A 26,791-nucleotide genomic window follows, 5' to 3' on the forward strand; every position below is an offset into this window, starting at 1 on the left:
CCAATCAGAGGCGCAGAAGTTCTGTTCAGTACATGTATGCAGTGAAAACAACTTCTGTGAGTTATAATCTAAAACTAGCAACCAGACCAGTAAACCACTTTGGACTGGTTTAGTAAGTTTTATTCTAATACTCACGCTCGTGGACTCGTCGTGGTCCCTCCCGTCTCTCGGGAAACATTGGGAATGGGGGCGGGGCTCTCCATGACTCCTCCTCCTCGGCCTCGCTGTACGGGGAGTTTTCCGGAAGCGGGGCCAAGCTGAGTGGAAGCCGGGGCGGCAGGGGTCGCGCCTGAGGATCCGGGATGCCGAAAGGAGGGCCGGGTGCGGTTTCATAATCATCCTCCTCATAGTAACGACTTCCACTGGAAATGAGTTGAGCGCAGTCACACACAAGCTGGTTATTATTAGTAGTGTATGGTTCAAATGACCAACTCACCCTGTGGCCGGCTGCCTGTAGGGGGCGTCTGGGAGCCCGTATGAGCCGGGCGTTCTGCCTCTCAGCCCTGACCGGCGTCCACCCGCTCCCACAGGACTGTAGTAATCATAATCAGGTGGCATGTAGTCGGGGCGTCCCGGCAGGGGTTCGGGGTACTCTGGGGGGCTGTACGGAGGACTGTATCCTCCTCTTCCAGGCAGGAGCCCAGCGCCAAAGCGCTCGTAGTAACGAGGAGAGTATGGAGGAGGACCGAACTCATTACACAGAGCCTCATAGGCCTCTAATCAGGAGTCAGACAGACAAATTAAAACGAGTTAAAGAGTGAAGCTGACAGATTTCATAGAAAGTGTATGATGGTCACAGACTTTGATTCCATCCAGTTGGAGGATCAGACATGTTTGATATTTTGAGCTGATTTTAGAACACATTGTTTTCATTTGTCACGCGTCTACTAGCAACAAGACACACTTAAGCAGGAGTTCAGTACTTCTTTATATGTACAGTAATTTCATAATTACTTGTATTGTCTTTGAAATACGGTTAATGTTACTGCTGAATGGTATGGAGTTGTAATTTAGTACTTAACTTTAAATGTAATCTCAATTAACACAGTACAGTTAAAAATATACAGTATCCCAGTACTTTACGTGTGATTTAGCATGTTAGTCAACACATCAGAATAAGTGTACTTTTTTAAAGCACCACAACATAATATTAAAACATGATGTACTTTAAAGTAAAACTTTTCATTTGACATTATTACAAAGCACACTTTTTAAAAGGCTACTTAAGTGTGTTAAGAAATAGTCATGAAAGTGTCTCAGTTTAAGTCACTTAAGTGGTCTTTTATTTCAATAATATTTTATCTGCAAGTAGAGTTTTTAATAGCATACTTTTGAGATTTGAAGTACACTACAAGTGCACATTTAGTACATTAAAGCACACTGCTTTCACAGTGTTTTTTGTTTGGTTTGATTTTATTTATTTATTTATAGTTAATTAAGTGTGTCATTTGGGGATTTAATGCTTAACATGTTATTTTCAGTGTGAACACACTACTCGTGCTATTCATAGTACAAAACAACAATAGTGCATAAATATGTGAATTGGGGTGCATTGTCACTCTTCCTTGTGCACTGTGTTGTGTGTGTGTGTGTGTGTGTACCTTCATCTCTGCGGGGGCACAGGGCACACTGCAGACCCCAGGCCTCACCATACAAACAGCAGCACTCAGTGAAGGTCAGCTGAGCTCCTAACAAAGGGCTCTGACACACTAGACTCGCTGTGACGTGACGCCAACAGAAATTTAAGTTCTCATCTGAGAAAAACATAGACAGACAGCCAACAAACAAGCTTTAAAAAGGTCCTAAAGTTGTCATTTTACACATCTGGCAACTTTTTTTTCCATTCTTAAAGGGACAGTTCACCAAAAAATGGAAATTCTGTCATCATTCACTCACCTTCATGTCGTTCCAAACCCATAAGAGTTTCATTTATCTTCAAAACACTAAGATATTTTTTAAACAATCCTCCACAATAGGTTTATTATTGCATGTCACACAAGTACAGTATGACCATTTTTGATGAGCTCTACAGTATATATGTGTGTTGATGAACGTGTGAATAAAAGCCTAAATGAAATCTATTCATTATTTGATGAGTAATAATAATAATGGTTTTATTTTTTGGGGTCTTTATGAACTTTTAATTTTTTTTTTTTTTTTTTTTTTCAGGTCTTTTATTGTTTTAATACTGATGATTTTGGCATACAGCTCATGAAAACCCGCGAGAAAATTCCTATCTCAAAAAATTAGCATATCATGACCAAAGGTTCTCTAAACGAGCTATTAACCTAATCATCTGAATCAACTAAAATTAAACTCTAAACACCTGCAAAAGATTCCTGAGGCTTTTCAAAAACTCCCAGCCTGGTTCATTACTCAAAACCGCAATCATGGGTAAGACTGCCGAGGTCTGAATGCTGTCCAGAAGGCCATCATTGACACCCTCAAGCGAGAGGGTAGACACAGAAAGGACATTTCTGAAACGAATAGGCTGTTCCCAGAGTGCTGTATCAAGGCCCCTCAGTGGGAAGTCTGTGGGAAGGAAAAAGTGTGGCAAAAAAACGCCCACAACAACGAGAAGAGGTGACCGGACGATCCACACCTTGAGGGGACATTGTGGAAGAAGGACCTAAGCCCGATTCCAGACCTTGGGGGACAGTTGCGGAAGCAGTGGATGATTCTGGAGTAGAAACATCCAGAGCCACCAGTGCACAGGCGTGTGCTTTTTGAACCAGAAAACAGCGGCAGAAGCGCCTGACCTGGGCTACAGACAAGCAGCACTGGACAAAGTACTTTTGTTCAGTGGTCCAAATTTATTTTTTTCGGATGAAAGCAAATTTTGCATGTCATTCGGAAATCAAGGTGCCCAGAGTTCAGTGTGAACAAGGAGGAAGACTGGGAGAAGGAAATGCCAAAATGCCTGAAGTCCAGTGTCAGTACCACAGTCAGTGATGGTCTGGGTGCCATGTCAGCTGCTGGTGTTGGTCCACTGTGTTTTATCAGGTGCTGGGTCAATGCAGCTAGCTATCAGGAGATTTTGGAGCACTTCATGCTTCCATCTGCTGAAAAGCTTTATGGAGATGAAGATTTCGTTTTTCAGCACGACCTGGCACCTGCTCACAGTGCCAAAACCACTGGTAAATGGTTTTTCTGACCATGGTATTACTGTGCTCAATCTTTGGCCTGCCAACTCTCCTGACCTGAACCCCATAGAGAATCTGTTGGATATTGTGAAGAGAAAGTTGAGAGACGCAGGACTCCCAACACTCCTGGATGAGCTTTAAGGCCGCTATCGAAGCATCCTGGGCCTCCATAACACCTCAGCAGTGCCACAGGCTGATTGCCTCCATGCCACGCCGCATTGAAGCAGTCATTTCTGCAAAAGGATTCCCGACCAAGTATGAGTGCATAACTGAACATACTCTTTATTTGAAGGTTGACTTTTTTTGTATTTAAAAACACTTTTCTTTTATTGGTCGGATGAAATATGCTAATTTTTTGAGATAGGAATTTTTGGGTTTTCATGAGCTGTATGCCAAAATCATCAGTATTAAAACAATAAAAGACTGAAATATTTCAGTTGGTGTGCAATCTGAATCTAAAATATATGAAAGTTTAATCTTTTTATATCATTACATTATGGAAAATAATGAACTTTTTCACAATATGCTAATTTTTTGAGAAGGACCTGTATATATTTTTTTAAATAAATTTAAATATCTTTAAATAGCAGTAAAATAAAGTATAATTCCACTATCGTAGGAACAAATATATATATATATATATATATATATATATATATATAATAAAAAAATAAAAAATTTAAAATGAAATGCTTAACATGTAATGATGTAATAAAAACATTTATAGAAGTAAAATAAAATACAATTTAATTATCATAGGGATATAAATTTATTTAAATTAAAATAAATTATCAATTTAAAATGATACACTTGACATAACATATAAAAATATCTTAAAATGTATAGTAGTAAAATCAATTATAATACCATTATCATAGGGAAAATATTTATAAATAAAAATAAACTATTTATAATTAAAATTTTAAAAACTATTCAAACACACACACACACACACACATACACATTAATAATCAAATATAATTACATTACCATAGGGACATTTTTTTTTTAAATATAGAATTGCCCCACATGAAATATTGGTGGATACTAAATGTTATCAAAACCAGTGGCAGAACAGTTGATGTTGTAGTCTGAGTGAATCTGTGCATGTCTCACCCTCAGCGAGGCTGCTGGCATTGACACAGTTGCGCTGTGTGTCGTCCAGCACTAGAGGAGGCTCACATGTACAGTAAAACGTTCCCAGTGTATTTACACACTGACCGCCGGTGCAGGTCTCCTCACTCTCACATTCATTATTATCTACAGGAGAGACAGAGAGACAAACACATCACTGTCTGCCGAGCTGATCTCTATCCCAGCCGGCTCTAGTGATTTGAAGGCTGACCGATGCACTCCAGCAGATCCGTGTCGTAGTAGAATCCGCTGGGACAGTAACAGGCATAGCCGGGAATGTTGTTGACACACACGCCGCCTTTACACACCTCCGGATCAAACAGCTTACACTCATCCACATCTGTCCGGAGGCCAACACACTCAGATCAGAAACAGCAACTACTAGAGACTACTAGAGTCTGTCCGTGTGTGAGTTTTACCCTTGTAGCTGAACGCTCCCGTTTCCGTGGTGACGTACCCTCTCCCGCTGGGACACAACGACTGGAATTCCGCTGAACGGAGAGATATTGATGAGATGGAAAAGTGAGAAACTCATGCAGGTGGAAAAGAAGTGCACTTGAATGTGCTCTTGTAATGTACTTCAAATCTTAAAAGTATATTTTAAAACTGTACTTGCAGACAACATGATATTAAAGAAACTGAAGTACACTTAGAGACACTTACTAACACATGTAAAGTACTTAAAATTAACGCATTTTAAATGTAATAAACTGCAACATAATGTGTAGATCCATTAAATTAGATGAACTTAGAAGTAAATAGAAGTTACATTAAAATATATTTTAATTAAAATAAAAAAAAAATAGAATTATGAAGTCCTACTTAAGTGGGTCAAAAACACACTCTTAAGTTCAGCTAATTGTATTTAATATAAATTTAAACTATTACATTTTTATTAAATAACTTGTCTAAGTTATGTTTCCATAACATTATATTCAATTTATTATTATGCGTAGTATTATAGTTAACTAAAAGTAAATCTGAAACTGAAATTAATTATATATATATATAGGTACTTAAAATAAAATGAACGTTAGATAAATTAAACAGAACTAGAAAAAAAGAAATAAAATTTGGCTAGTTGCCAAGGCAGCATTTATAATTTTTTATTTAGTCTATGATGAACTAAAAAAACTAAAACTACAGCTGAAATAAAAGTTATTAGAAACTAAATAGACAATACAAAAATTACAAAAACACATAATATTTTTAAAACAAAAAAAATTTACTAAATTAAATCAACTAAAATAAAATAAAAAAAAATTAATAAAAACATTCAAAATATTGATAAAAGCTAAATTAGTATTTCAATGACACTAAAATAACACTAAAATTATGTACTTAAATGCGAATGATTCAAAGTATATAATTTCCATAATAAGTACTTAAAAGTATTCTAAAATGCACTTCTTTTTCCCAAGGATGCAGCATTCCTTCAGTGTTTCTGTGTGTTTGTTCACCTGTTCCCGTCTCGGGACAGACGTCATACTGGCACATGAGGCCCCAGCCCTGTCCCGCTGTACAGCAGCACTCCTGCAGCGTGGTGTTTTGCGCCAACATCTTGCAGGAGTGCGGCTCAGATACGCCGTAGTAACACTCTCTGGTTTCTCCAGGCCGAGCCTGCGGCAGAGAGCCGGTCGATCCAGACGAACCGTGGCCAGCTGAGGAAGAGGAGGCTCCACCAGACGGCCCCGACTGACCTGCAGCTAATCCACACACGGTAACACTTCATTTTAGGGACAAATTCTCACTATTAAATAGTTGGTTATTAGCATAAAAAACAAACAAACCTGCAATTACAGATAATATAATATTACTTAAATAAAAGGCCACTTAAGTGACTTAAAGAGAAACACTTTCATGACTGTTTCTTAACACACTTAAGTAGACTTTAAAGTTCACTTTGTAATGATGTCAAAAACACTGTGCTTTAAAGTATACTTGTAATCATTATGTTCAAATAATATTTTGCCATGCTTTAAAGACGTACACTTTTAAAAGTAACAGAAGTAATTATGAATTGACATATAAAGATGTCCTACTTAAGTGTTTTGTTATTAAGTTCAACTGTTTGTATTTTTTATTTATGTTAATTGTATTTAATATAAATGTAATATTTTTTTTTTTTTTTAATTTATATTCAAAATTTAAAAATTAGTTCACACTTAAGTACATTCTTTTAAATTACATTATTTCCATAATAAGTACTCTTTTTAAATGTACTTATATATTTTTTCCCCAAGGGATATTATTCTTTCAATTAAAAAAAAAAAAAAAAAGGTATCGCTTAACATAGTTTAAATGAAAGTAGATTATTTATCCGGTATCTGCATGAGGATTGTTACTGGTATGACACAGAATTGCTGCCTATGTAGAGTGTGACATGAGTCACTTAGAAGGCTGCTACCTATGTAGGCATCAATCAGCTGACTTGTTTTTGGAACAAAGGCATTGTGTTTGTTAATATATTGTTTGGTATGCACATGTTTATGTTATATAAAGCACATTTATCTCAGCAATATAAAGTAAACTTATTAATACTATTATTATTTTCCATCATCATCATTATAAGCAGTAGTTGTAGTATTACCAGTAGGGGGCAGCACTGTAACAGAGTTATTATGCTCCCTCTGGAGGTCCATTAGAGTGGGTGTGTGCGTGTGTGTGTGTGTGTGTGTGTGTGTGTGTGTGTGTGTTACCTGCTCTCTCTCTGCTCACACACTGGCCTGCGAGCGGGTCAAATTCCTCCTGTCCGTTCTCACACTCACACGTGAAAGAGCCCTCGACGTTCCAGCAGCGTGCGGAGCCACACACACCCTGCATCGTCTCACACTCGTTTATGTCTGCGCAGAAAGAGACACAGACTTTCTAAGAATAAACCTAACTTTCTCTTGTGAAAAAGAAGTGTGCTTAATTGTACTGAATGTGCGCTTGCAGTGCCGAACCTAACCCAAATCTTAAAAGTATATTTTCTTAAAATAATACTGTACTTATAGATAATATATTAATTAAATAAAAGGCCACTTAAGTGAACTTAAAGAGAGACACCTTCATGACTTTGTATCTTAGCACACCTAAATACATTCTTAAAAAAAAAAAAAAAATAATAATAATATATATATATAATTTAAAAATGTTTAAAAAATGTAAAACATTATTTGAATTAAATTGTGAGCACGTTGTAATAATTTGTTCCCTCATTAATTTAATTAAATTAAATGTTTTATTTGTTTTTATACACAACATATGGAAGACAAATTAAGAAATAATCCCCACCATTTTTAATTAGTAACAATTTTTTAATTAATTTGTTCCCTCATTTTAAATAAATTGTGGGCACATTATTTTATTTTATTTTATTTTATTTTATTTTATTTTATTTTATTTTATTTTATTTTATTTTATTTTATTTTATTTTCACACGACATATGGAGAAAAAAAAAGATATTGTGGCCACAAATTAATAAATATTCCCCACTATTTATTGATTTGTGGTTATGTTTTACTAACTTGTTCCCTTGTTTTATTTATTATATATATATTTTAATACTAAACCCCACAAATAACATGGAAAAGAACAGAAAAATAGATATATGGCCACTTAAGCAGCCTTTTAAAAAGTCAACTTTGTAACAATGTCAAATTAAAAGTTTCTTTAAAGTACATTTTAAATCCTTAAAGTAAAAAAAAAAAGTCAAATTAAAAGTTTAACTTTAAAGTACATTCATATAAGGCTTTTAAGTGCACTATATTTTATTGTGTTTTAAGTGCACTTATTTTGATGTGTTGAATAACATACTAAAGCACATGTAATGTGCTTGATTATAATTTTAACTCTAGTGTGTTAGATATTAAATTTAAAGTGAATTTATTTTAAACGTACTAAATTGCAGTTGCATTACAAATGTGTACCTACAAAATGAAATTAGCCCACATATAAAGATCCTACTTAAGTGGGTCAAAAACTCTTTTAAATGAATTTAATATAATTTTGAACTATAATACATTTTCATTTAATTGTAAATACCATGCAGTTAAGTGTCTTGAAATATTACAAGTGTAAGAATCAAGTACATCATTTCTGTAATGACACCTCTTTTTTAAAGCATGCTGAAGGTCACTTGTTTTCATGGACTCACCCACACACATCTGTCCGTCGCCGGTGGACTCGTAGCCCCGGTCACACAGACACTGATACGTGCCGATCAGATTCTGGCAGAAGGCGTGATGTCCGCACACCGTCTCGTTAGCGCACTCGTTAATGTCTGCGAGAGAGACCCGGCTGTCATTCTGCACGTGTGTGTGTGTGTGTGTGTGTGTGTGTCAGACTCACCCACACACTCTCCGGAGGCGGTGATGTGGTATCCGGGCTCGCAGGACGCCACGCAGCTGAACGAGCCGATGGTGTTCTCACAGCGCTGGGATCCACACACCGGTCGCTCGGAGTCCAGACACTCGTTCACATCTGCAGACACACACACACACACACACACTCATGCATGCATGAAGCAGCGAGTGTGACGCAGCTACAGTTTACTCACCAGATGGGAGCCTCTGCTATTTAGGTCACATTTTAAGCACAAATAAAGCATAAAACTAAGAGAAAAAGATAAAAACAATAATTCTAATTTCAAACTTTTTTATTGTGTCTCTGTAATGAATTTATCTTTTTTTAAAGAGTGCGGAAAAGTTTAATCTGCTCTGACTTTAGTTTCCACTCAATAAGAAATAAATATGTGATAAAAAAAATCAAAGAAATTCTACTGTTTATTAATTTGATACATGCATTTTATTATTTCATTCCCTGGTTTTAAGTTAGTAAAATAATTTAGTTAAATCCCTAGTTTAATTTAATTTAAAATCATGGCCATATCTTTTTTTATTTAATTTAAATATTTTTTATGGCCACATTTTGCCTGTTTTATTTTTAATGCCATGTTAGGATTGGGGCTATTTAAATGGCAAACACAAGGTCAGCATCATTTTTAATTATTATATAAAAATTTCGACTTCACATAAGACTAAATCTAAAATACATTCAGGTGATACATTACAAAATATTCCACTTAAACATCCACATTTTAGTAATTTGTTTGATTTATTTTGTTTAATAAGAATGATGTTGTATTTTGTTTTTAGTTTTTTCTAGCCACAATTTGTATTTTTTTTATTTATTTATTTATTTATTTATTTATTTATTTTAGCAGTTGCTGTTGCAAATACTGTCATTGTTAAAAATAGCAGTTGCTGTTGAAAATAATGTAATTGTGAAAGAAAACTGAGTCATGAGAAATATAAGCCAGGCCACAAAAGTGATAACCAAATAACCAGAAATTAAATTAATTTTACTTGATTTTTAAAGCTGTACATAATCTGAGAGTAGCTTTACTGGATATCATTCCTTGTCAGTTCAGTTATGGAAATAGGATTGGAACTGTATTCAAAGAAATTCATATCTGCTTTGAGACTTTTTTTTCTCAGTATGAAATTGTAACATATTGGTTGAATGTTCAATAAAAAATGTTGTGATACAAGTAACATTTGGTGTGTGTGTGTGTGTGTGTGTGTGTGTGAGTGTGCGTGTGTGTGTGTGAGTGAGTGAGTGAGTAAGTGTGAGTGTGTGTGTGTTTGTGTGTGTGAGTGTGTGTGTGTTTGTGTGTGTGTGTGTGTGTGTTACCCAGGCAGATTGTTTTCTCTGGGTTGGTGGTGAAGCCGGTTTGGCAGTGGCACAGGAACGATCCTTCAGTATTGGAGCAGCGGCCGTCCTGACAAACTCCCTCCTGAACACACTCGTCCACATCTGGAAACACACACACACACACACACACACACACACACACACACACACACACACACACACACCACACACCACACACAAACACACACACACACACACACACACACATGCATGAGATCATCCCACGCAGAAGCCATCAGTAATGTTCAGTCTCACAACATTAGTGTTCTGCATGATTCAGATCAAGCAGAATTCACAGGAACAGGAAGACCAGATGACTGCGCATTAAGTCAAATTAGTCAAATTACTGAAAGTTGCTCTATGGTTGGCAAAAAGTGTGCAAAAACACGTCCTTTATTTCCCACCTATTTCCACTCATGAGCATTTTATGCCCTCTCTCTGACCCTCTGAATCAAACAGGCTGATTTTTGTCGTACTGTGCCTTTAAGATATCAGTGTAAAATGCCTGTGGAGGATTCTGAGTGCCATAATAAATACATTTTTGATTAAAAGGTTCTAATAAATAAAAAATAAAATAAAAAATACATATAAATGTCAGTAAATAAATAAATAATGATATAAATATTTATAAAAATAAATAAATTAAAACTGTTCATAAAATGCAAATAAATAAATGAATAAATAAATGTCAGTAAACAAATAATTAATATAAATTGTGTCAAAAAATTAAAAAATATTAAAATGCCATTAAAATAAATACATATATTTAAAAATCATGAAATGTGTCAATAAAATAAATAGTTTACATTTTTAATAATTACAGAAAGAAAACTAAATATTTACATTGTAAGTATGTGCACTTACAATATAAATTTCAATGACTAAATTATTCGGTACTTATAAAAATGATTTCCGATTACAGGTTGCTTACAGTATATGAGTGTGAAAGTGCAGATGTTTCCCTTTATCGAATTCTGCGCAATTATCCTGCATCTTGATTTGATCTCATAGGGTGTGTGGTGGACGTGTTGAAAGGAGTCATGTTTACTCCAGATGTTTGACTAATGCAGTTATGTGAACAGAATCATTCAATCCAATAATTAAAGAATATTTCACATCGGAGAGATTGAAACTACTCCCTAATGACAAGGTCCAAATCTAAATCCAAGGTTCCTGAGAAAAACACCAATCACGTTTAGAGAGAAACGGCAGCTTGATGTTGGCTGTGCATCACGTCTGGTGTCATACCTTGGCAGGACGTCCCGTTAGCGGTGCTCTTGTAGCCCTGCGCGCAAACACACTTAAACGATCCGTCCGTGTTCACACACTCTCCGCTCGGGAAGCAGAAATCTCCTTCCAGACACTCGTTGATGTCTGAGCCAGACAGAAGTGTGTTAAAAACAAACTCACACATAGTGAGAGAGTCTAAAGCGTGAAGGCAATGTGTGTCTGACCTCGGCACAGACGCCGCGGTCCGGACGCTCTGTATCCCGGCGAGCAGTCGCAGTGGAACGAGCCGTCCGTGTTCACACACACGCTCTGCGGCCCACACATGTGAGGACTCGCACATTCATCGATGTCTGAAGGGAAAACAACAGTGACATCAATTTATCTTCTGCCTTGACGCTTCTTTATTATGTCAGTCAAGCTTTTGCACCAAAAATAGTCAAGATTTAGTTTTCATGAGCATTTTACGCCCTCTCTCTGACCCTTTGAATCAAACAGGCTGATTAATGCTGTACTGTGCCTTTAAGACATCAGTGTAAAGTGCCTGTGGAGGATTCTGAGTGCCATAGTTATACATGAATGTTTAATTTAAAGTGTCAGTAAATAAATTAAACTAATAAATATGTCCATGAATTAATAAATCAAGAAATGTGTAATATGTCCATGAATTAATAAATCAAGAAATGTGTCAATAAATAAATACGTCGTGAAATTGTTCCTTGAAATTTTTTTTTTTTTTTTTTTATTATTTATGAATTATTTAATATACTGTATTCTTTTTTTTAAAATAAAGTAATGAAATTGTATGTAAATACATACTTGTATGTTAAATGTTTTTTTTTAATAAATATTTATTTGTGTGTGTAAAATTAATAAATATGTTTAAAAATAAGTCATGCACAAATGCTGAAATGTCAAATAAATAAATGTTTTTATAAATACCATGAAACATGAAATGTATCATCAAATATATATATATTTTTTTGTTATTTTAGTAATCAATTTAATAGTTAATCATTAATATACTGTTATAGTTTTGGTTAATATTTTGAATTACATTTTTTTAAAACTATTTTCTGCTTTCACTTTAATTTTGGTTAAAGTTGTAGTAATTTTAATGTGTTTTTTTTAATTATTTTTACATATGTCTATATTGCTTTAATTTATTTATTAGTTTTTATTACTTTAGTTCTTCAAATTACACTAACAGAGCATGAGAAATTGTATTATTTCAGTATCATTGATATGCAATCATAGTTTTTGTTAATATTTTGAATTTGATTTTAGTTTTATGTTTTTTTTTCAGTTTAATTTTGGTTAACATTTTTGTAAAGTTTTAGTTTTATTAATTTTATTTTATTTTTCATTTATTTTATTTCAAGCACTGTTGTTTTAGTGTCATTCATATACTAGTTTTCGTTAATATTTTGAATTTAAATTTATTTTAGATTTTCTGTTTTCGTTTCACTTTGGTTAAAGTTTAACCAAAGTGTTAAAGTGTTTTTGTAATTTTTATTAATATTATTTTTTATGTATATAGTTGTCATTATTCTTTATTTATTAGTTTTACTTTATTTAGTTTAGTTTACCAAGTAAAAAAAAAAAAAATATTGAAAATTCGAAATGGGCATTCACAAAAAACTCAAATAAAATAATGCATTTGCATTTTTAAGATTTTATTTCAGTTAACGTTTATTTAACTTCAAATAACATTTTTTGTAGGTTTTAGGTTGTAGTGCTCTCTCACCCGTGCATGTGCCGTCCTGTAGACTGAAGCCCAGATCACACACACACCTGAAGCCGCCGGGAGTGTTCATGCACTGGCCATTAGTGCAGCGCGTGGGGTTTTGACTGCATTCATCTACATCTGAAAACACACAGGACAGACAGTGCACATTCAAAACCCCTTAATGGACCAGTCTCCCATACACAACTGTCTCTGTGAAATAACAAACAACAACAACAAAAGAGTCAGAAGACCAATCCATTTGAAACATTTTGCTCATTCAAGATTTCAAACACCGAAACATGCATTTAAGCTGCTTTGAATGGATATGAGTTCGTTATATAAATGTGACTTGTCTTTTGGAGAAGGCATGTGGTTAAAGTTAGAAAAGTTTCTGAAATCACTTACAGAAGCACCAACAACAACATCAAAGCTATTAAAGCCCTTTTCCAGAGAGAAAAAACATGTGACTTCATATCTAACAATTCTTTATTATGCGTCTGTGTGGTCATTTAATGTAAAGCACTGTGGTCAACTTCAAATGTGCTACAGACATAAGATTGATTAAAAATTGTGACTTTGTGTCCCGTGATTGCATTAAAAACTTATAAACTACATAAACACTTTATTGTTTTCATATCGAATCAATGCTATTTGTTAACGAAAGTGATACCTTGGCATTGGCCGTTAGGAAGTTGAGAGGCTGGATGACAGGATGAAAGGTTGAAGGATTGAGGGCGAGTTCACACACTCTTTTCCTGGACACTGAAGCTCATTCTCACACTCGTTCACATCTGGAACAGGATAGAAACAGACCAGAACCATCTATAGTTCATGAATGGAACACATTTGTGGGTGAAACTGGCAATGAGTGCTTGTGAAAAAGAAGACGTGTGTGCACTTGTAGTGTACTTCAGATCTTAAGTGTATACTTAAAAACTGGACTTGCAGATAATATGATAGTTATGAAATAAAAGGCCACTTAAGTGACTTTCATGACTATGTTTCTCAACACGCTTAAGTAGACTTAAAATGCAGTTGTAATAATGTCAGTTTTTTTTTTTTATATATATAAGGTCATTTTAAATAATTGTTTAAATATTTTGTTGTGCTTTGCAGAAGTACACTTATTTATTTTACTACATTAATGTAAAGTACTTGATTATCATTTTAACTCAATACCGTTAAATATTCTAAAATACAAATGTGTAATTACAAATACATTTAAAAACATGACATACAAGTTTCAGTAGAAATGACATTTAAGTATATTTTAGAAGAAAAAAAAAGACAGCACATTCAACAGTAACTTTAACCATATTTTAAAGACAATAGAGGTAATTATGAAATGACATATAAAGATTTACTGAAGTCCTACTTAAGTGGGTCAAAAAGGTCAGCTAATTGCATTTCATATAAATTTCACCTTATTTATATGTATTTTTTTATTTGTTTGTAATTAAATTGAGTTTAAGTTTATGTATTCTTTTTTTTAAGTTCATTATTTAGTTTATATTTTTTAAAGTGTACTTCTTTTTCACAAGGCACATGTTGAGTTTGAGAAGGTTAAGCCCAGTAAACCAGCTCTGACGGTTCGGTCACCTTTGCAGATGTTTCTCTCCAGTCTGAATCCAGGGCGACACACACAGCTGTAGCTGCCCACGTTATTCTCACAGCGGCCGTTAACACACACATCAGGAGTCTGGCGACACTCGTCGATATCTGAGACACAGAAATTACTCGTCATTATACAATAGGCTTCATACTTTCTCTACTGGAAAATCCTGCAGAAACCAGATTCAGATGATCTTCAGCCGCTTGAAGTTGGACATAAACTGGTTCAAGGTGGTTGATCAACTGGTGTTTACGATGGCTCATGTCAACCTGGTGGACCATCTAGTTCTTTTTCCTTCCTACTATTTATTTGTTTATTTAAAGAAATAGAAATGACAGTGTCATTTACTTTACTGACTGCAGAAATGATTTTCGATTGTATTCATTTTTCTCTTTTTATTAAATTAAATTAAATTAAATTAAATTAAATTAAATTAAATTAAATTAAATTAAATTAAATTAAATTAAATTAAATTAAATTAAATTATTTTGGTACATAACTATGGAAGCCTGTTTCCACCACTTAATAAATAAATAAATAAATAAAAAGGAAATTGCAACTTTATATTTCACAATTCATTTTTTTTCTCGCAATAAACTTGCAATTGCAAATTATAAAGTCAGTTTTTTTTCACAATTCTGACTTCCTTTCTGAAAAAAAAAAAAAACAAGACTTTTATCTCAAGTGAAAATTCCAATTCTACTAATATTATAGATGTAGCTTTTGTTTATGGTGAAATTAAGTTGTAAAACCTGCATTAAGTAACAGTCTGGTCCGTGTCTAAAAACAGTGGTCTTTATAATAAATTATATTTTACTTTGTATGAGAGTTTTTGTCTTTGGAAAAATAAATATGTTTGATTAATAATAAATCAAAATTTTTACCAAACCATAAATATAACTGGACAAAAACAAATAAATTAGGCTGTCATTTTTAAGTTAGTCCAAAGTATCTTTTTTTTGGGTGGTTTTTCCATCAGGATAGCAAGTTTAATTTGGTTGTTATAAAGGTCATGTCCAGGTTTATAATTATAATGGTCCATTCATTGTTACATTTCAGTCCAGATGTGTTGTAAAGCTGCTTTGACACAATCAGTATTGTATAAAGCGCTATTCAAATAAAGGTGACTTGACTTCTTGTGCTTACCTGAACATGCTCTGTTTTTAAGGCTAAATCCAGGCCTGCATGAAACACAGCGATACGATCCCTGAGAGTTCACACACTCCTGTCCGGGACACTGGGATGGATCCTCACACTCATTCACATCTGTGTCCACGTGCACACACACATGAGTCACAGCACTTGCGTCATTACTAATAACTGGTTTGTATGAATGCTCATACCTCTGCAGGAGCCGCCCTGAAGTCTGTAGCCGGTTCTGCACACACACCTGAAGCTGCCCGGCGTGTTTTCACACAGTCCGTTAGAGCAAGGAGACGGCGTCTGACGGCATTCGTCGATATCTAGACACACAACACCATCCTACATTCAGGGTCTGTGGGTATTTCACAGGATCGTGACTGGCTGCTGATTTGAAATGGATTGTTACCTGAACATGCTCCGTTTTTAAAATTAAATCCAGGCCTGCATGACACACAGCGATACGATCCCTGAGAGTTCACACACTCCTGTCCGGGACACTGGGATGGATCCTCACACTCATTCACATCTGTAACATCACACATATCAGACCATGCACACGGGAACACAGCCGTACTTTACATCTAAACGTATATCATTTAGACTTAAGTCCCTTTTACTCTTCTTACCCACACAGGTGTTGGCCTGGAATCTGTAACCCGTTCGACACGAGCATCTGTAGCTGCCGGGTGTGTTTTCACAGCGGCCGTCCCGACAGGGTGACGGCGTCCGACGACATTCATCAATATCTGAAGAAGAGAACCATTGCTTTTACCTTAAAAGGTTTTACTCTTATAAACTGTTGTGAAAAAGAACGTTGCTTGATTCTGCTGAATGTGAACTTGCAGTGTACTCCAAATCTTAAAAAGTATATTTTGAAAACTGTACTTGCAGAGGATATAATATCAAGCCCACTTAAGTGCACTTAAAGAGAGACACTCTCGTGACTTAACACTTAAGTAGACTTTTAAAAAAGTGCACTTTGTAATAATGTCAAATTAAAAGTTTTATTTTAAAGTATATGTTAAATAATTATGTTTAATCTTTTGTGGTGATTTTAAGTACACTTATTTTGATGTGTTGACTAACATACTAAAGCACACGTAAATTACCTGATTATAATTTTAACTGTAGTGTGTAATCATATGTAATTTAAATGTACTGAATATAATTCTTTTTTTGTAGTACATAACATAAAATATTATGCATGCAGTTTTTAAAAATGTAAAATTAAGTAAACAAAATTTCTACTTCTAAAATCTACTTCTACTTCTATTTCTACTATATTATTTGCTGAAAGCCAAAATACTGACCTACATTAAGTAACAACTTGGCCTATGTCTAACTTCATCTTTTTGACATTAAATGACAAAATATATTAACATATATTTTAGTTAACTATAAATGCTTATCAGTACATTCAGCAGTAACTTATTTCAAAATAACTTATTTTTAGTAACCATATTTCAAAGACAATAGAAGTAATTACGAAATTACATATAAAAAAGTTTAAAAAGCACTCAAGTTCAGTTACATTTTAATATATTTTCGTTTAATTGTAAATAACATGTGATTAAGTGTCTGAAAACAATATATTCAGTTGACATTTAAGTTTGTTCTTTTAAAGTGTTTTTTTTTTTTTTTTTCGTTGTAATTTTTTTTTTTGTATTTTTTTTTAAATAACATGACAGTTTTATTTTAGACTAATCCAGATTAATTTGCTCTAAAATAAATATTTACAGTCATTCCACTGATATTCATGTGCAGTGTGTTACCTGAACATTGTCCGTTGAGCAGATCAAAGCCAGGCTTACAGGAGACACACCTGTAAGAGCCCTGAGAGTTCACACACTCCTGACCCGGACAGCGCAGGGGGTCCACACACTCATCTATGTCTAAGAGCACAAAACACCGCATGATTTGAATTCACAGTTTAATAAACCTAACAAATACTATTTTTGGAGACAGAAAACACATGATTTATCACATTGAGTCATCAGATAGTAAGAGTTTTTTATGCTTTTGAAAGAAGTTTCTTCTGCTCACCAAGGCTGCATTTATTTGATAAAAAATTACAGTAAAAATTGTGAAATATTATTATAATTTAAAACAGCTGTTTTCTACATGAATATATTTTAAAATATAATTTATTCCTGTGATCAAAGCTGCATTTTCTGCATCATTACTCCAGTCTTCAGTGTCACATGATCTTCAGAAATCATTCTAATATGCTGATTTGCTGCTCAAGAAACACTTCTGATTATTATTAATGTTTAAGACGGTTGTTCTGCTTCATATCTTTGTGGAAACTGTGATGCATGTTTTTTCAAGATTATTTGATAAATAGAAGGTTCAAAAGCATTTTTCATGTTTAATGTGTCCTTGCTGAATAAAAATATTTCTTTCTTTAAAAGAAAAAATCTTTCTGACCCCAAACTATGGAATGGAAATTAAATGAATGTCTTAAAATATTGGATACTATAACATTTTGTTAGTAAAATAAAGTGCTAGAAGATACAAAGCAAAGAAAAAGTGAGCAAGCATTGTAGGTAAAATGATTTGAACTACCTATGCAGCTGTTGCCCTGTAGCTTGTATCCAGTCCTGCACAAACACCTGAAGCTGCCCAGTGTGTTTTCACAGCGGCCGTTAACACAGGGACTGGGCACCTGACGGCACTCATCCACATCTGTGGAACCCATCGATCTCATCAATGATTACAGTACATGCACAACATTTTTTTTTACAGACATGCTCTTAGGAAGTGTTTTTCCAGCGCACTGAGAGAATGAGATGTTTCTGACCGACACACAGGGTCTGCTGGGAGTTGGTCTGGTATCCTGATGGACAAATGCACCGGAAGCTGCCCGCTGTATTCTCACACTGACCCACAGAACACGGCCGGGGCGTCAGCACACACTCGTTTATGTCTATTAGTGAGAGAGAGAGAGAGAGAGAGAGAGAGGAGGAGAGAGCGAGGAGAGAGAGAGAGAGAGAGAGAGAGAGAGAGAGAGAGAGATGGACTAGTCATTGATTTATTCTGACTCTGTATTACGGTCAGTATTATTTTTATATCATTGATGTACTATTATAGATTATGTTAAATCTATTTTAAATTAGGTATTATTTTTATATTTTATGTTTTCACTTAATATTTTTGTTAAAGTTTAAATTGTATATTTTTTTATTAGGTTTTTAATATTTTTCTAGTTTTTATTATTTGTTATTTATTAGTTTTAATTTATTTAGTTTGACTTATTTTAGTACTTAAACTAAGCAACAATTAGCTTAAATAAAACAACTTTTACATTTTTTGATATTTATTTTATTTCAGTTAAGGTTTTTTTTTTAAGTAACATTTCTTTTTTGGTAGCATCTTCCAATAAGGTTCCATTTGCTAACATTAGTTAATAGATTAGTTAACATAAACTAACAATGAAAAATACTCCTGAAGAAATTATTAATAGTAGTTAATGTTGATTACAAGGTCATTTACTAATACATTATCAAAATCAGTAGTTGTATCTATTAATGGACCTCAGCTAACATGGACTAAAAATGATAAGCTGAATACATTATCAAAATCAGCTATATAATATTTTTATCTATATATATATATATATATATATATAATATATATAGATATATATATATATATATATATATCTATACATCACCACACACACATACACACACACACACACACACACACACACACACACACACACACACATATATATATATATACTGTATATCTGTGTATGTGTGTGTATATGTATTTATGTATGAATTTTAGTAAGGCAAGTAATGTCTAAAGTCATGCACGTGCATAAAACAAATAAAAAATAAAAACAGTTAAAGCACTAAAAATCAGAGATGATAAATATGTGAGCTGTCCTCTCAGCAATATCACCCTGATCTTTGACCTTAAAAGCTTTGATGCACCAATGAGGAATTAAGGAATCTTTGAGTCACGTTAAACAATCTACTGTAAAATATGCTGTGGAGAAATGGCAGGCGGTCTGGAGGTGTGGAAGAAACATGTAATATTGACATGATTTAAAAGCCTTTTTAGGAAGTACATTGACATGATACCTTAAATAAATTTCTTCTTGAGAGTGGAAGTCTGCAGTGTTGCTTATTTCTCATGTTTAAAGTCATGCAGTAAGTCACAGGCTCATACCTTGGCAGTGGCCCTGCTGAGGGTTAAGGATATATCCAGTGTTACACACACACATGTGTCGACCGCCTGGCAGGTCAATACAGCGACCCGAACCACACACCTGAGGTCTCGATTCACACACTCGGCCATCTGGGGGACCACACACAAGGGCGCCGTCATGATGAAATCAATTATATATTAGTAATTTCTATATGTATGTTGTATAATATGCTTTTAAAATACTTTTTTTTCTTTTGAAAAATGATTCAGTATCAGGTCAGCTTGTGGTTTAGTTAATCAGATTAACTATGCTGTGGTCCTAAAATGACTGACATTTATTCATTCCTCTCCAAACCAAATTCATCAAACAATCACACTGAAGACAAATGATGAGAAAATTACTGTGTTGTCTCCAGCTCTGCATTTTTCAAGGTTGATATGAATTTGGCATGACTTCAGCTCTGGATTCAAAGGAGTCATTTATATGAGCAAGCCGATGAATTGTCTGGACATGCTTACAGTTTCTTGGAGAAGTGATTATCAAGTCACTGTAACAATAGTCACAACTGTCTCGTTGAAGTTCTGGTCTGATTGAACCTTTTGTTTTAAGACCAACATCCCGAGGAACACCTTCACTTTTAAGTACATTAAGTACACAACCTTCACTTTTAAGTGACTAAATCTTGCCCAACCAGTGAAAAGCAGAGGCCAAAAATTCAGTCCAGAAATGTATTTGAGGATGTAAACAGCCCATATTCTTTTGAACTTCTGCAGTTTTAACAACTACTGATATGAAACAGGTCCTGTCCCAAATGCAGCTCTGGGTAACAAACCACTAAAAGCAATGTTTGTGAAGACCCTTCTGAATCATATAATCACAAATGGGACGTCTAACAGTTTTGTCAACTTCATGGAAGGACATCACATGCACTTTTTAGTGTTACTTCAAATCTTAAAAGTATATTTTACAAAACTGTACTTTCAGATACTATTATATTATTGAAATAAAAGGCCACTTAAGTGACTTAAAGAGAAACACTTTCATGACTGCTTCTAAATAAACCTTTAGACTTTTAAAAAAGTGCACTTTGTGATGTAAAATTAAACTTTAATTATTTTGATGTACTGACTAACTTGCCAAAGCACATGTAAAGTACTTGATTATAATTTTAACTTTAGTGTGTTATTTGATATCACATCAAAAGTTAATATACTGTTTATAAAATGTTCTAAATTGCAACGTCATTTCAAATGTGTTTGAAAATGTTACAAAATGTTTCAGTAGAAATTATGTTAAAATACATTAAATCTAAACTTTCATGACAATGTTTATTAACACACTTAAGTACACTTTTTGTAATGATATCAAGTTAATCTGTAAATTATGTTTTAATAATGTTTTGTCATCCTTTAAAGAAAATACACTTGAAATGTTGACTAAAAGACTAAAGGACAATTAAGTACTTAATTATAATGTACGTATAGTGTTATTTGATCTTACATTTAAATTTAATATATTTTAAATGTACTAAATTGCAACTTTATTAATACATATGTGTATTTACAAATGTATTTAAGTACATGACATAAAAGTTTCAATAGAAAGGACATTAAAGTATATTTTAGATTGTTTCTCAGTACATTCAGCAGTAACTTTAACTATATATATTTTAAAAACAATAAAAGTGATTACATAATTACATATAAAGATGTACTGAAATCCTACTTAAGTGGGTCACACATGCATTTAGTATCTATTTAAACTATAATACATTTTCATTTAATTGTAAGTCACATGCATTGAAAAGCATTTAAAGCATTACATTCAGTTCAAACTTAAGTATATTATTTTAATACTAAAGTGTACTTAATTTTCACTAGTCCCTCTGATGGCTTACCTTGTCTGGTTGGAAGTGGTCGGCTTGTAGGAGGTCTGACTGGTGATACCGGCTGTCTGTTAACCCAGGGTCGGCTGGTTTGCGTCCGTACAACAGCTGTAAACAATTAGACTGAATCAAACACATCTGTGGGTTTTAATAAATCCGTTAATAAGCATTGTGGTGGCTCACGTGTGTTCACTCTGGCCGGCTGGCTGGTTGCGGTGGCCGCGCTCCCAGGACGGAAGCTGGAAGGCTGCTGAGGTCTGGCATTTGTGGTTTGAGAGCCGCCACTTGTTGAAAGGTTTGGTTTTGGTTGAGTTATAATGATTACTGAACCGGTCTGTGAACCCGTGTCAGCTTGCTGTGGTCTTGTAGGACTCTGCTGGACTCGGATGGTCTGCGTGTTGGTCGGCGAATATGGCACTTGTTGGGTTCGGGTTGACTGTGAGATTACAGAGTGAGTCCTGGAGCTTTCGGGTTGGGATACTATGTCCTTGGTGGATGTGCGGCCATTTTCGGAGACCAGGGGCGGCCCGCCGGTGTCATGCATCTCGGCTACCCTCTGGTTAAACTTGACAGCCGAAGCGGAATAATGGTAGCCCGGTCCAGCAGGACAGATCTCTTTTTTGTTAGATGTGTGTTGTGTTTAATTGTTAATTTAAAAATGTTATTAGATTTTTTGATATAATGTTTTATTTTGTGTAAAAATTTAATACAAAGTGCACTTTTTTAAAAGTCTACTTAAGCGTGTTAAGAAACAGCCATGACAGTGTCTCGCTTTAAAAACGCAACAATCAGAGGCTGGAAAGTCTATATAAAAGCAATTTTCTCCCTATTTTAACTAAAATCAGATCTAGATAGATGGTGTAATCTTCCTTTATCCCTATTAGGTCATGTCCACCTGATCAAAATGAATATTTTACCCCGCCTTCTATACCCATTTCAAATGCTACCAGTTCTCATTCCTAACAAAGCACTTAAACAGTTGCATGGCTCCACTATTTCCTTTATTTGGTGGAAAAAAAGACCTAGACTGAGATACAGCTTCTTAACACTTTTGAGTAGATGTGGAGGTCTAGTGGCCCCGGACATTAAGCTATATCAGCTTGCTGCCCAACTTCCTTTTACAGTGGAATGGCACTTGAGTGATCCAAACTCAACTTGGATCAGCACAGAATCCACAACTCTCGGGCCAATCCCTCTACGGAACTTATTATATTTGTAGCTCAAAAAACAGAGAACTTTAACTAAAGATAATTTCATTCTTAAAAATATGATTAAAATATGGAGATTAGTACGCAAAACAGAAGGGTTCGATTCCCACCTTTCACTACTCACACCCTTGCATAACAACCCAGATTTCCCCCCGGGGATGAATGATGGCCTAATACATTTTAAAGACAAAGGAATACATGTCATAGGAGATCTGATGGAGAATAAACAACTTATGACCTTTGAACAATTTACTGCGAAATATGTTCTCAATAAGAACCTCTTTTTGGTTTACCACCAAATACGCAGCCTCATAACAAAAAAATCTCAGAGTCTATTCAAATGGTTTCTGCGTATCCCCAATTGAGGAACAATTAAATAAACTCACATCATCTCGATCTGCATCCAAAATTTTCTGTTCTATTTAGATAAGGGCAAACACAGACAACTCAGATAAAACCAGGGTGTTATGGAAAAGGACTTTGGGGAAGAAATTCAGACAGCTGATTGGGAAGCCGTATGTGAGATGCCCTCCTATCTCGCCAACAACTCAGCATGGGAAATGCAATTTAAAATTGTTCATCGTTTGCATGTGACTCCAGCCTGAAGACATAAAGTAAACCCCAAATTCTCCAACCTCTGCAATAAATATAAAAGACTAGAAGGAACCCTCTTCCACTGTTTCTGGAGCTGTTCGACAATACAACAATTCTGGATGGGCGTCCTAAGGGAACTTGAAAGTATATTTCGCTGTTCATTACAATTAGGACCAAAGACATGTTTCTTGGTATGAGCCAAGAACTCCCGTCCAAATTCCAAGGGGCCCACCTTCTTCAAATCCTACTCCACTGAGTCCGCAAATGCATACTTGTTTGTTGGATAACCGACCAAGCCCCATCAATAGCACAGTGACCAAAGGCCTTACTCCATATGAAACTTTTTCAACAGCATTAAAAGATAAACCTTTTAAATTTTATAAAATATGGGACCCCTTCTTCAATTGTGGTGGGAGAGACACATCTACTAGAGCTGGGAATACAGAACTTGGCATGGAAGGACTGAATAACTTCCCAGTGGTGATGTAATATATGCTTATTTTACGTTGCATTTTTTTTTTTACTATTATTTTTATAATGTACTTTAATGTGTACTAAGTAGAGAATTCAAATGTATAGCCCCCTGGGCATTTTGTATTAGCTCAGATGTGCCAACTGTGTTTAAACCCTGTCAATGTCGAAAGCTTGAAAAAAAAAAAAAAAAAAAAAAAAAAAAAAAAAAATATATATATATATATATATATATATAATATATAATATAATATATATATATATATATATAAAAATTTTAAAAAAAATATTTTATTATTATTATTAAATTAATGTACTTTAAAATAAATAAAATTATTGGACATTATTACAAAATGCAATTTTTAAAAGTCTACTTAAGTGTGTTTAGAAACAAATCACTTAAGTGGCCTTATATTTCATTAATATTATATTATCTGCAAGTACAGTTTTTAAAATATCCTATAAGATTTGAAATAAAACTGTAAAAGTCACTTTTTTTTTCTTTCTTAATCGAGCCAGAAACATTGAGGGTCACCTGGACAATGCTAGAACCTCAACTTGTGGTATTTAAAGTAAATTCACAGTAAATACAACTGCTTTGATATTCCTCCAGACATTTTTAGAGAAATATTGCTAGTGGTGTGGGTGGGACAGAACAGCTGAGGAACAGTTGGACTTTGCGTAAAAACCAAATCATGTTTTTCAATATTCTGTATCATGTTCTCAGTGCTGTCCTCCAGCCTTCTTACTGCTCTTTGCCCAAACTTCTGCATTAAAGATGTTCATTCCAATGCAGTTGTTTAAAAGGAAAAGAACATTCTTTGAATGTCTGAAAGGTCTCTTACCTGAGCCGAAGTACGGGCATATCTCACACTTCTTCCCCCAGGCTTTGCCCACTCGACTGCAGCAGCAGATCTGTTTGGTGATGTTCTTCAGGATGGGCAGAGAACAGGAGCCCTGGTTCAAGATACGGAAACACTGGTCCTTCTCCTCCGAAATCACCTTCTGCGCTATGAGGGGGGAAACGATACAGAATAACATTACGTAGTTGATTATTACAGGTTGGGATGTGAATCTCAACATGCAAAAGATCATGCATGCAAATAAAAATGCATTCATTTATGAACATAAAAGCATTTTCATACCGCTTTATATATTACAAAATAAATTCTGTCATCATTTACTGTCCCTCATTACATTTGAAACCTTTATGACTTTCTTTCATGGAACACAAAAGCAGGAGTTTAGAGGAATGATCAGGCTGCTCTTTTCATACAATAAACGTGTACAGTGACCATAAAGGTATTAATAAAATCAGTCTATATAAATCATACTCTAATTCTCAAGTCTGAAGCCATACCTTTATGGAAAAGAAGTAAAATTTAGCAAACTTTTAAAGAAAACTTATGACAGAAATAATGCTTTAAAAGAATAAACCTAAGTGTGAACTGAATGTAATGTTTACAGACACTTAATTGCATGCTATTTACAATGTTTTAAGTGAAAATTATATTAAATGTAATTGTGTGTATACACATTTACATTTAATATAATTTTAATGCAATTGTAAATGTTGCATTTCTAAATATATATATATATATATATATAAATCATATAACTGAAGATATATTATCTTAAAGTATTGTTTTTTAATTTTTTTTAAAAATTCAATAGATTTTTTTTTTCAAGTGTAGTTGAACTTAAGAGTCCTTTTGACCCTTTTAATATAATTTTTTTTAAAGATTATTAAATCACAATGATTTATAATGTACTTTACAGTAACACTTTTTAAAAGTGTACTTAAGTGTGTTAAGAAAGTCATAAAAGCATATCTCTTTAAGTGTACTTAAGTGGCTATTTTTTCATTATTAAATGTATATTTTCTGCAGATAGATTTTTTTTTTTTTTTTAATATACTTTTAAGATTTGAAGTACACTACAAGTGCACATTCAGTATAATTAACTATAATTAGCTAAGTTATAAATAACTTATTTTTCCACAGAGGTCATTATAGCTTTGTTTGAAGAACAGATAAAAAAAATAAATAAAAAAAAAAAAAAAAAAAAATGTGCAGAAAGAATGATTTTTAGGGAAAAGAAAATGTTTTACAACTTTAAATGCTGTTTTTCCTTTTTTGGAGTTTAGCAGTGTGAATCACTGTCTGTTTTCATTGTGTGTAAAGAGCAACTTGGACATTCTGCAAATCATCTTCTTTTGTGTTCCACAGAAGAAAGTCATTGGAACGATGTGAGCAAATTTTTTTTTTTTTTTTTTTGTGAACTATTCCTTGAAGTTGATTGCTTTCGTTATGGGTGTTCCTTGTACAAATCTAGCTTAAAAAACAACGCTGAAGTAGTAAACAATTTCTGCTACTCGTTACACATTGACATCATTCTTTACACTTTTCACGCTTTGATTGGTTTAGCAGCACAAACAAAGTTTAAAGTAGAGCCAGGCATACAATAATCAGCCACAGAGCCACTGAAAATGACATACCGATCAGCTCAGATCACTGCAGGAATATGCACATAATCACACATATACAGGACCAGACACAGCAGACGTACGCACGCTTACCTGACTGACACACATGAACATGCTCAGATTCACATGAAGGCTTGACAAGATTCAGACAAGAAGAAAATCTGATTAAAACAGTGTTACAGAATTTCCCAGATGCAAAAACTCAGGCAGAAAGAGGCAGCTCCCAATTGAAGGGAAAACACCAGAAAATAAGGAAAGATCAGTTAGGACAGGCCTCAATGTAAGGATGCATATGCATAGAGT

The 26,791-nt window shown here is 34.2% G+C and overlaps 1 protein-coding gene across 1 annotated transcript in view; it reads right to left on the minus strand.

Annotated features, from left to right (window-relative positions):
* LOC109108283 (latent-transforming growth factor beta-binding protein 4-like) overlaps positions 1–26,791 on the minus strand; it is a 70,265-nt gene that overhangs the window by 2,115 nt on the left and 41,359 nt on the right. Inside the window, 28 exon segments of the mRNA XM_042774706.1 lie at positions 136–362; positions 437–716; positions 1,602–1,754; positions 4,260–4,403; positions 4,489–4,617; positions 4,697–4,768; positions 5,738–5,983; positions 6,977–7,120; positions 8,417–8,542; positions 8,611–8,742; positions 9,955–10,077; positions 11,224–11,349; positions 11,430–11,555; positions 12,950–13,069; positions 13,602–13,647; positions 13,649–13,722; positions 14,531–14,650; positions 15,690–15,809; positions 15,887–16,006; positions 16,093–16,212; positions 16,313–16,432; positions 17,459–17,578; positions 18,252–18,371; positions 18,487–18,612; positions 19,866–19,994; positions 21,743–21,838; positions 21,914–22,349; positions 24,730–25,013. Coding sequence (XP_042630640.1) covers positions 136–362; positions 437–716; positions 1,602–1,754; positions 4,260–4,403; positions 4,489–4,617; positions 4,697–4,768; positions 5,738–5,983; positions 6,977–7,120; positions 8,417–8,542; positions 8,611–8,742; positions 9,955–10,077; positions 11,224–11,349; positions 11,430–11,555; positions 12,950–13,069; positions 13,602–13,647; positions 13,649–13,722; positions 14,531–14,650; positions 15,690–15,809; positions 15,887–16,006; positions 16,093–16,212; positions 16,313–16,432; positions 17,459–17,578; positions 18,252–18,371; positions 18,487–18,612; positions 19,866–19,994; positions 21,743–21,838; positions 21,914–22,349; positions 24,730–25,013 — 4,179 coding nt within the window.

Source organism: Cyprinus carpio, chromosome A18 (genome assembly GCF_018340385.1).
Source record: "Cyprinus carpio isolate SPL01 chromosome A18, ASM1834038v1, whole genome shotgun sequence".
In the NCBI taxonomy this organism is placed as follows: domain Eukaryota; kingdom Metazoa; phylum Chordata; class Actinopteri; order Cypriniformes; family Cyprinidae; genus Cyprinus; species Cyprinus carpio.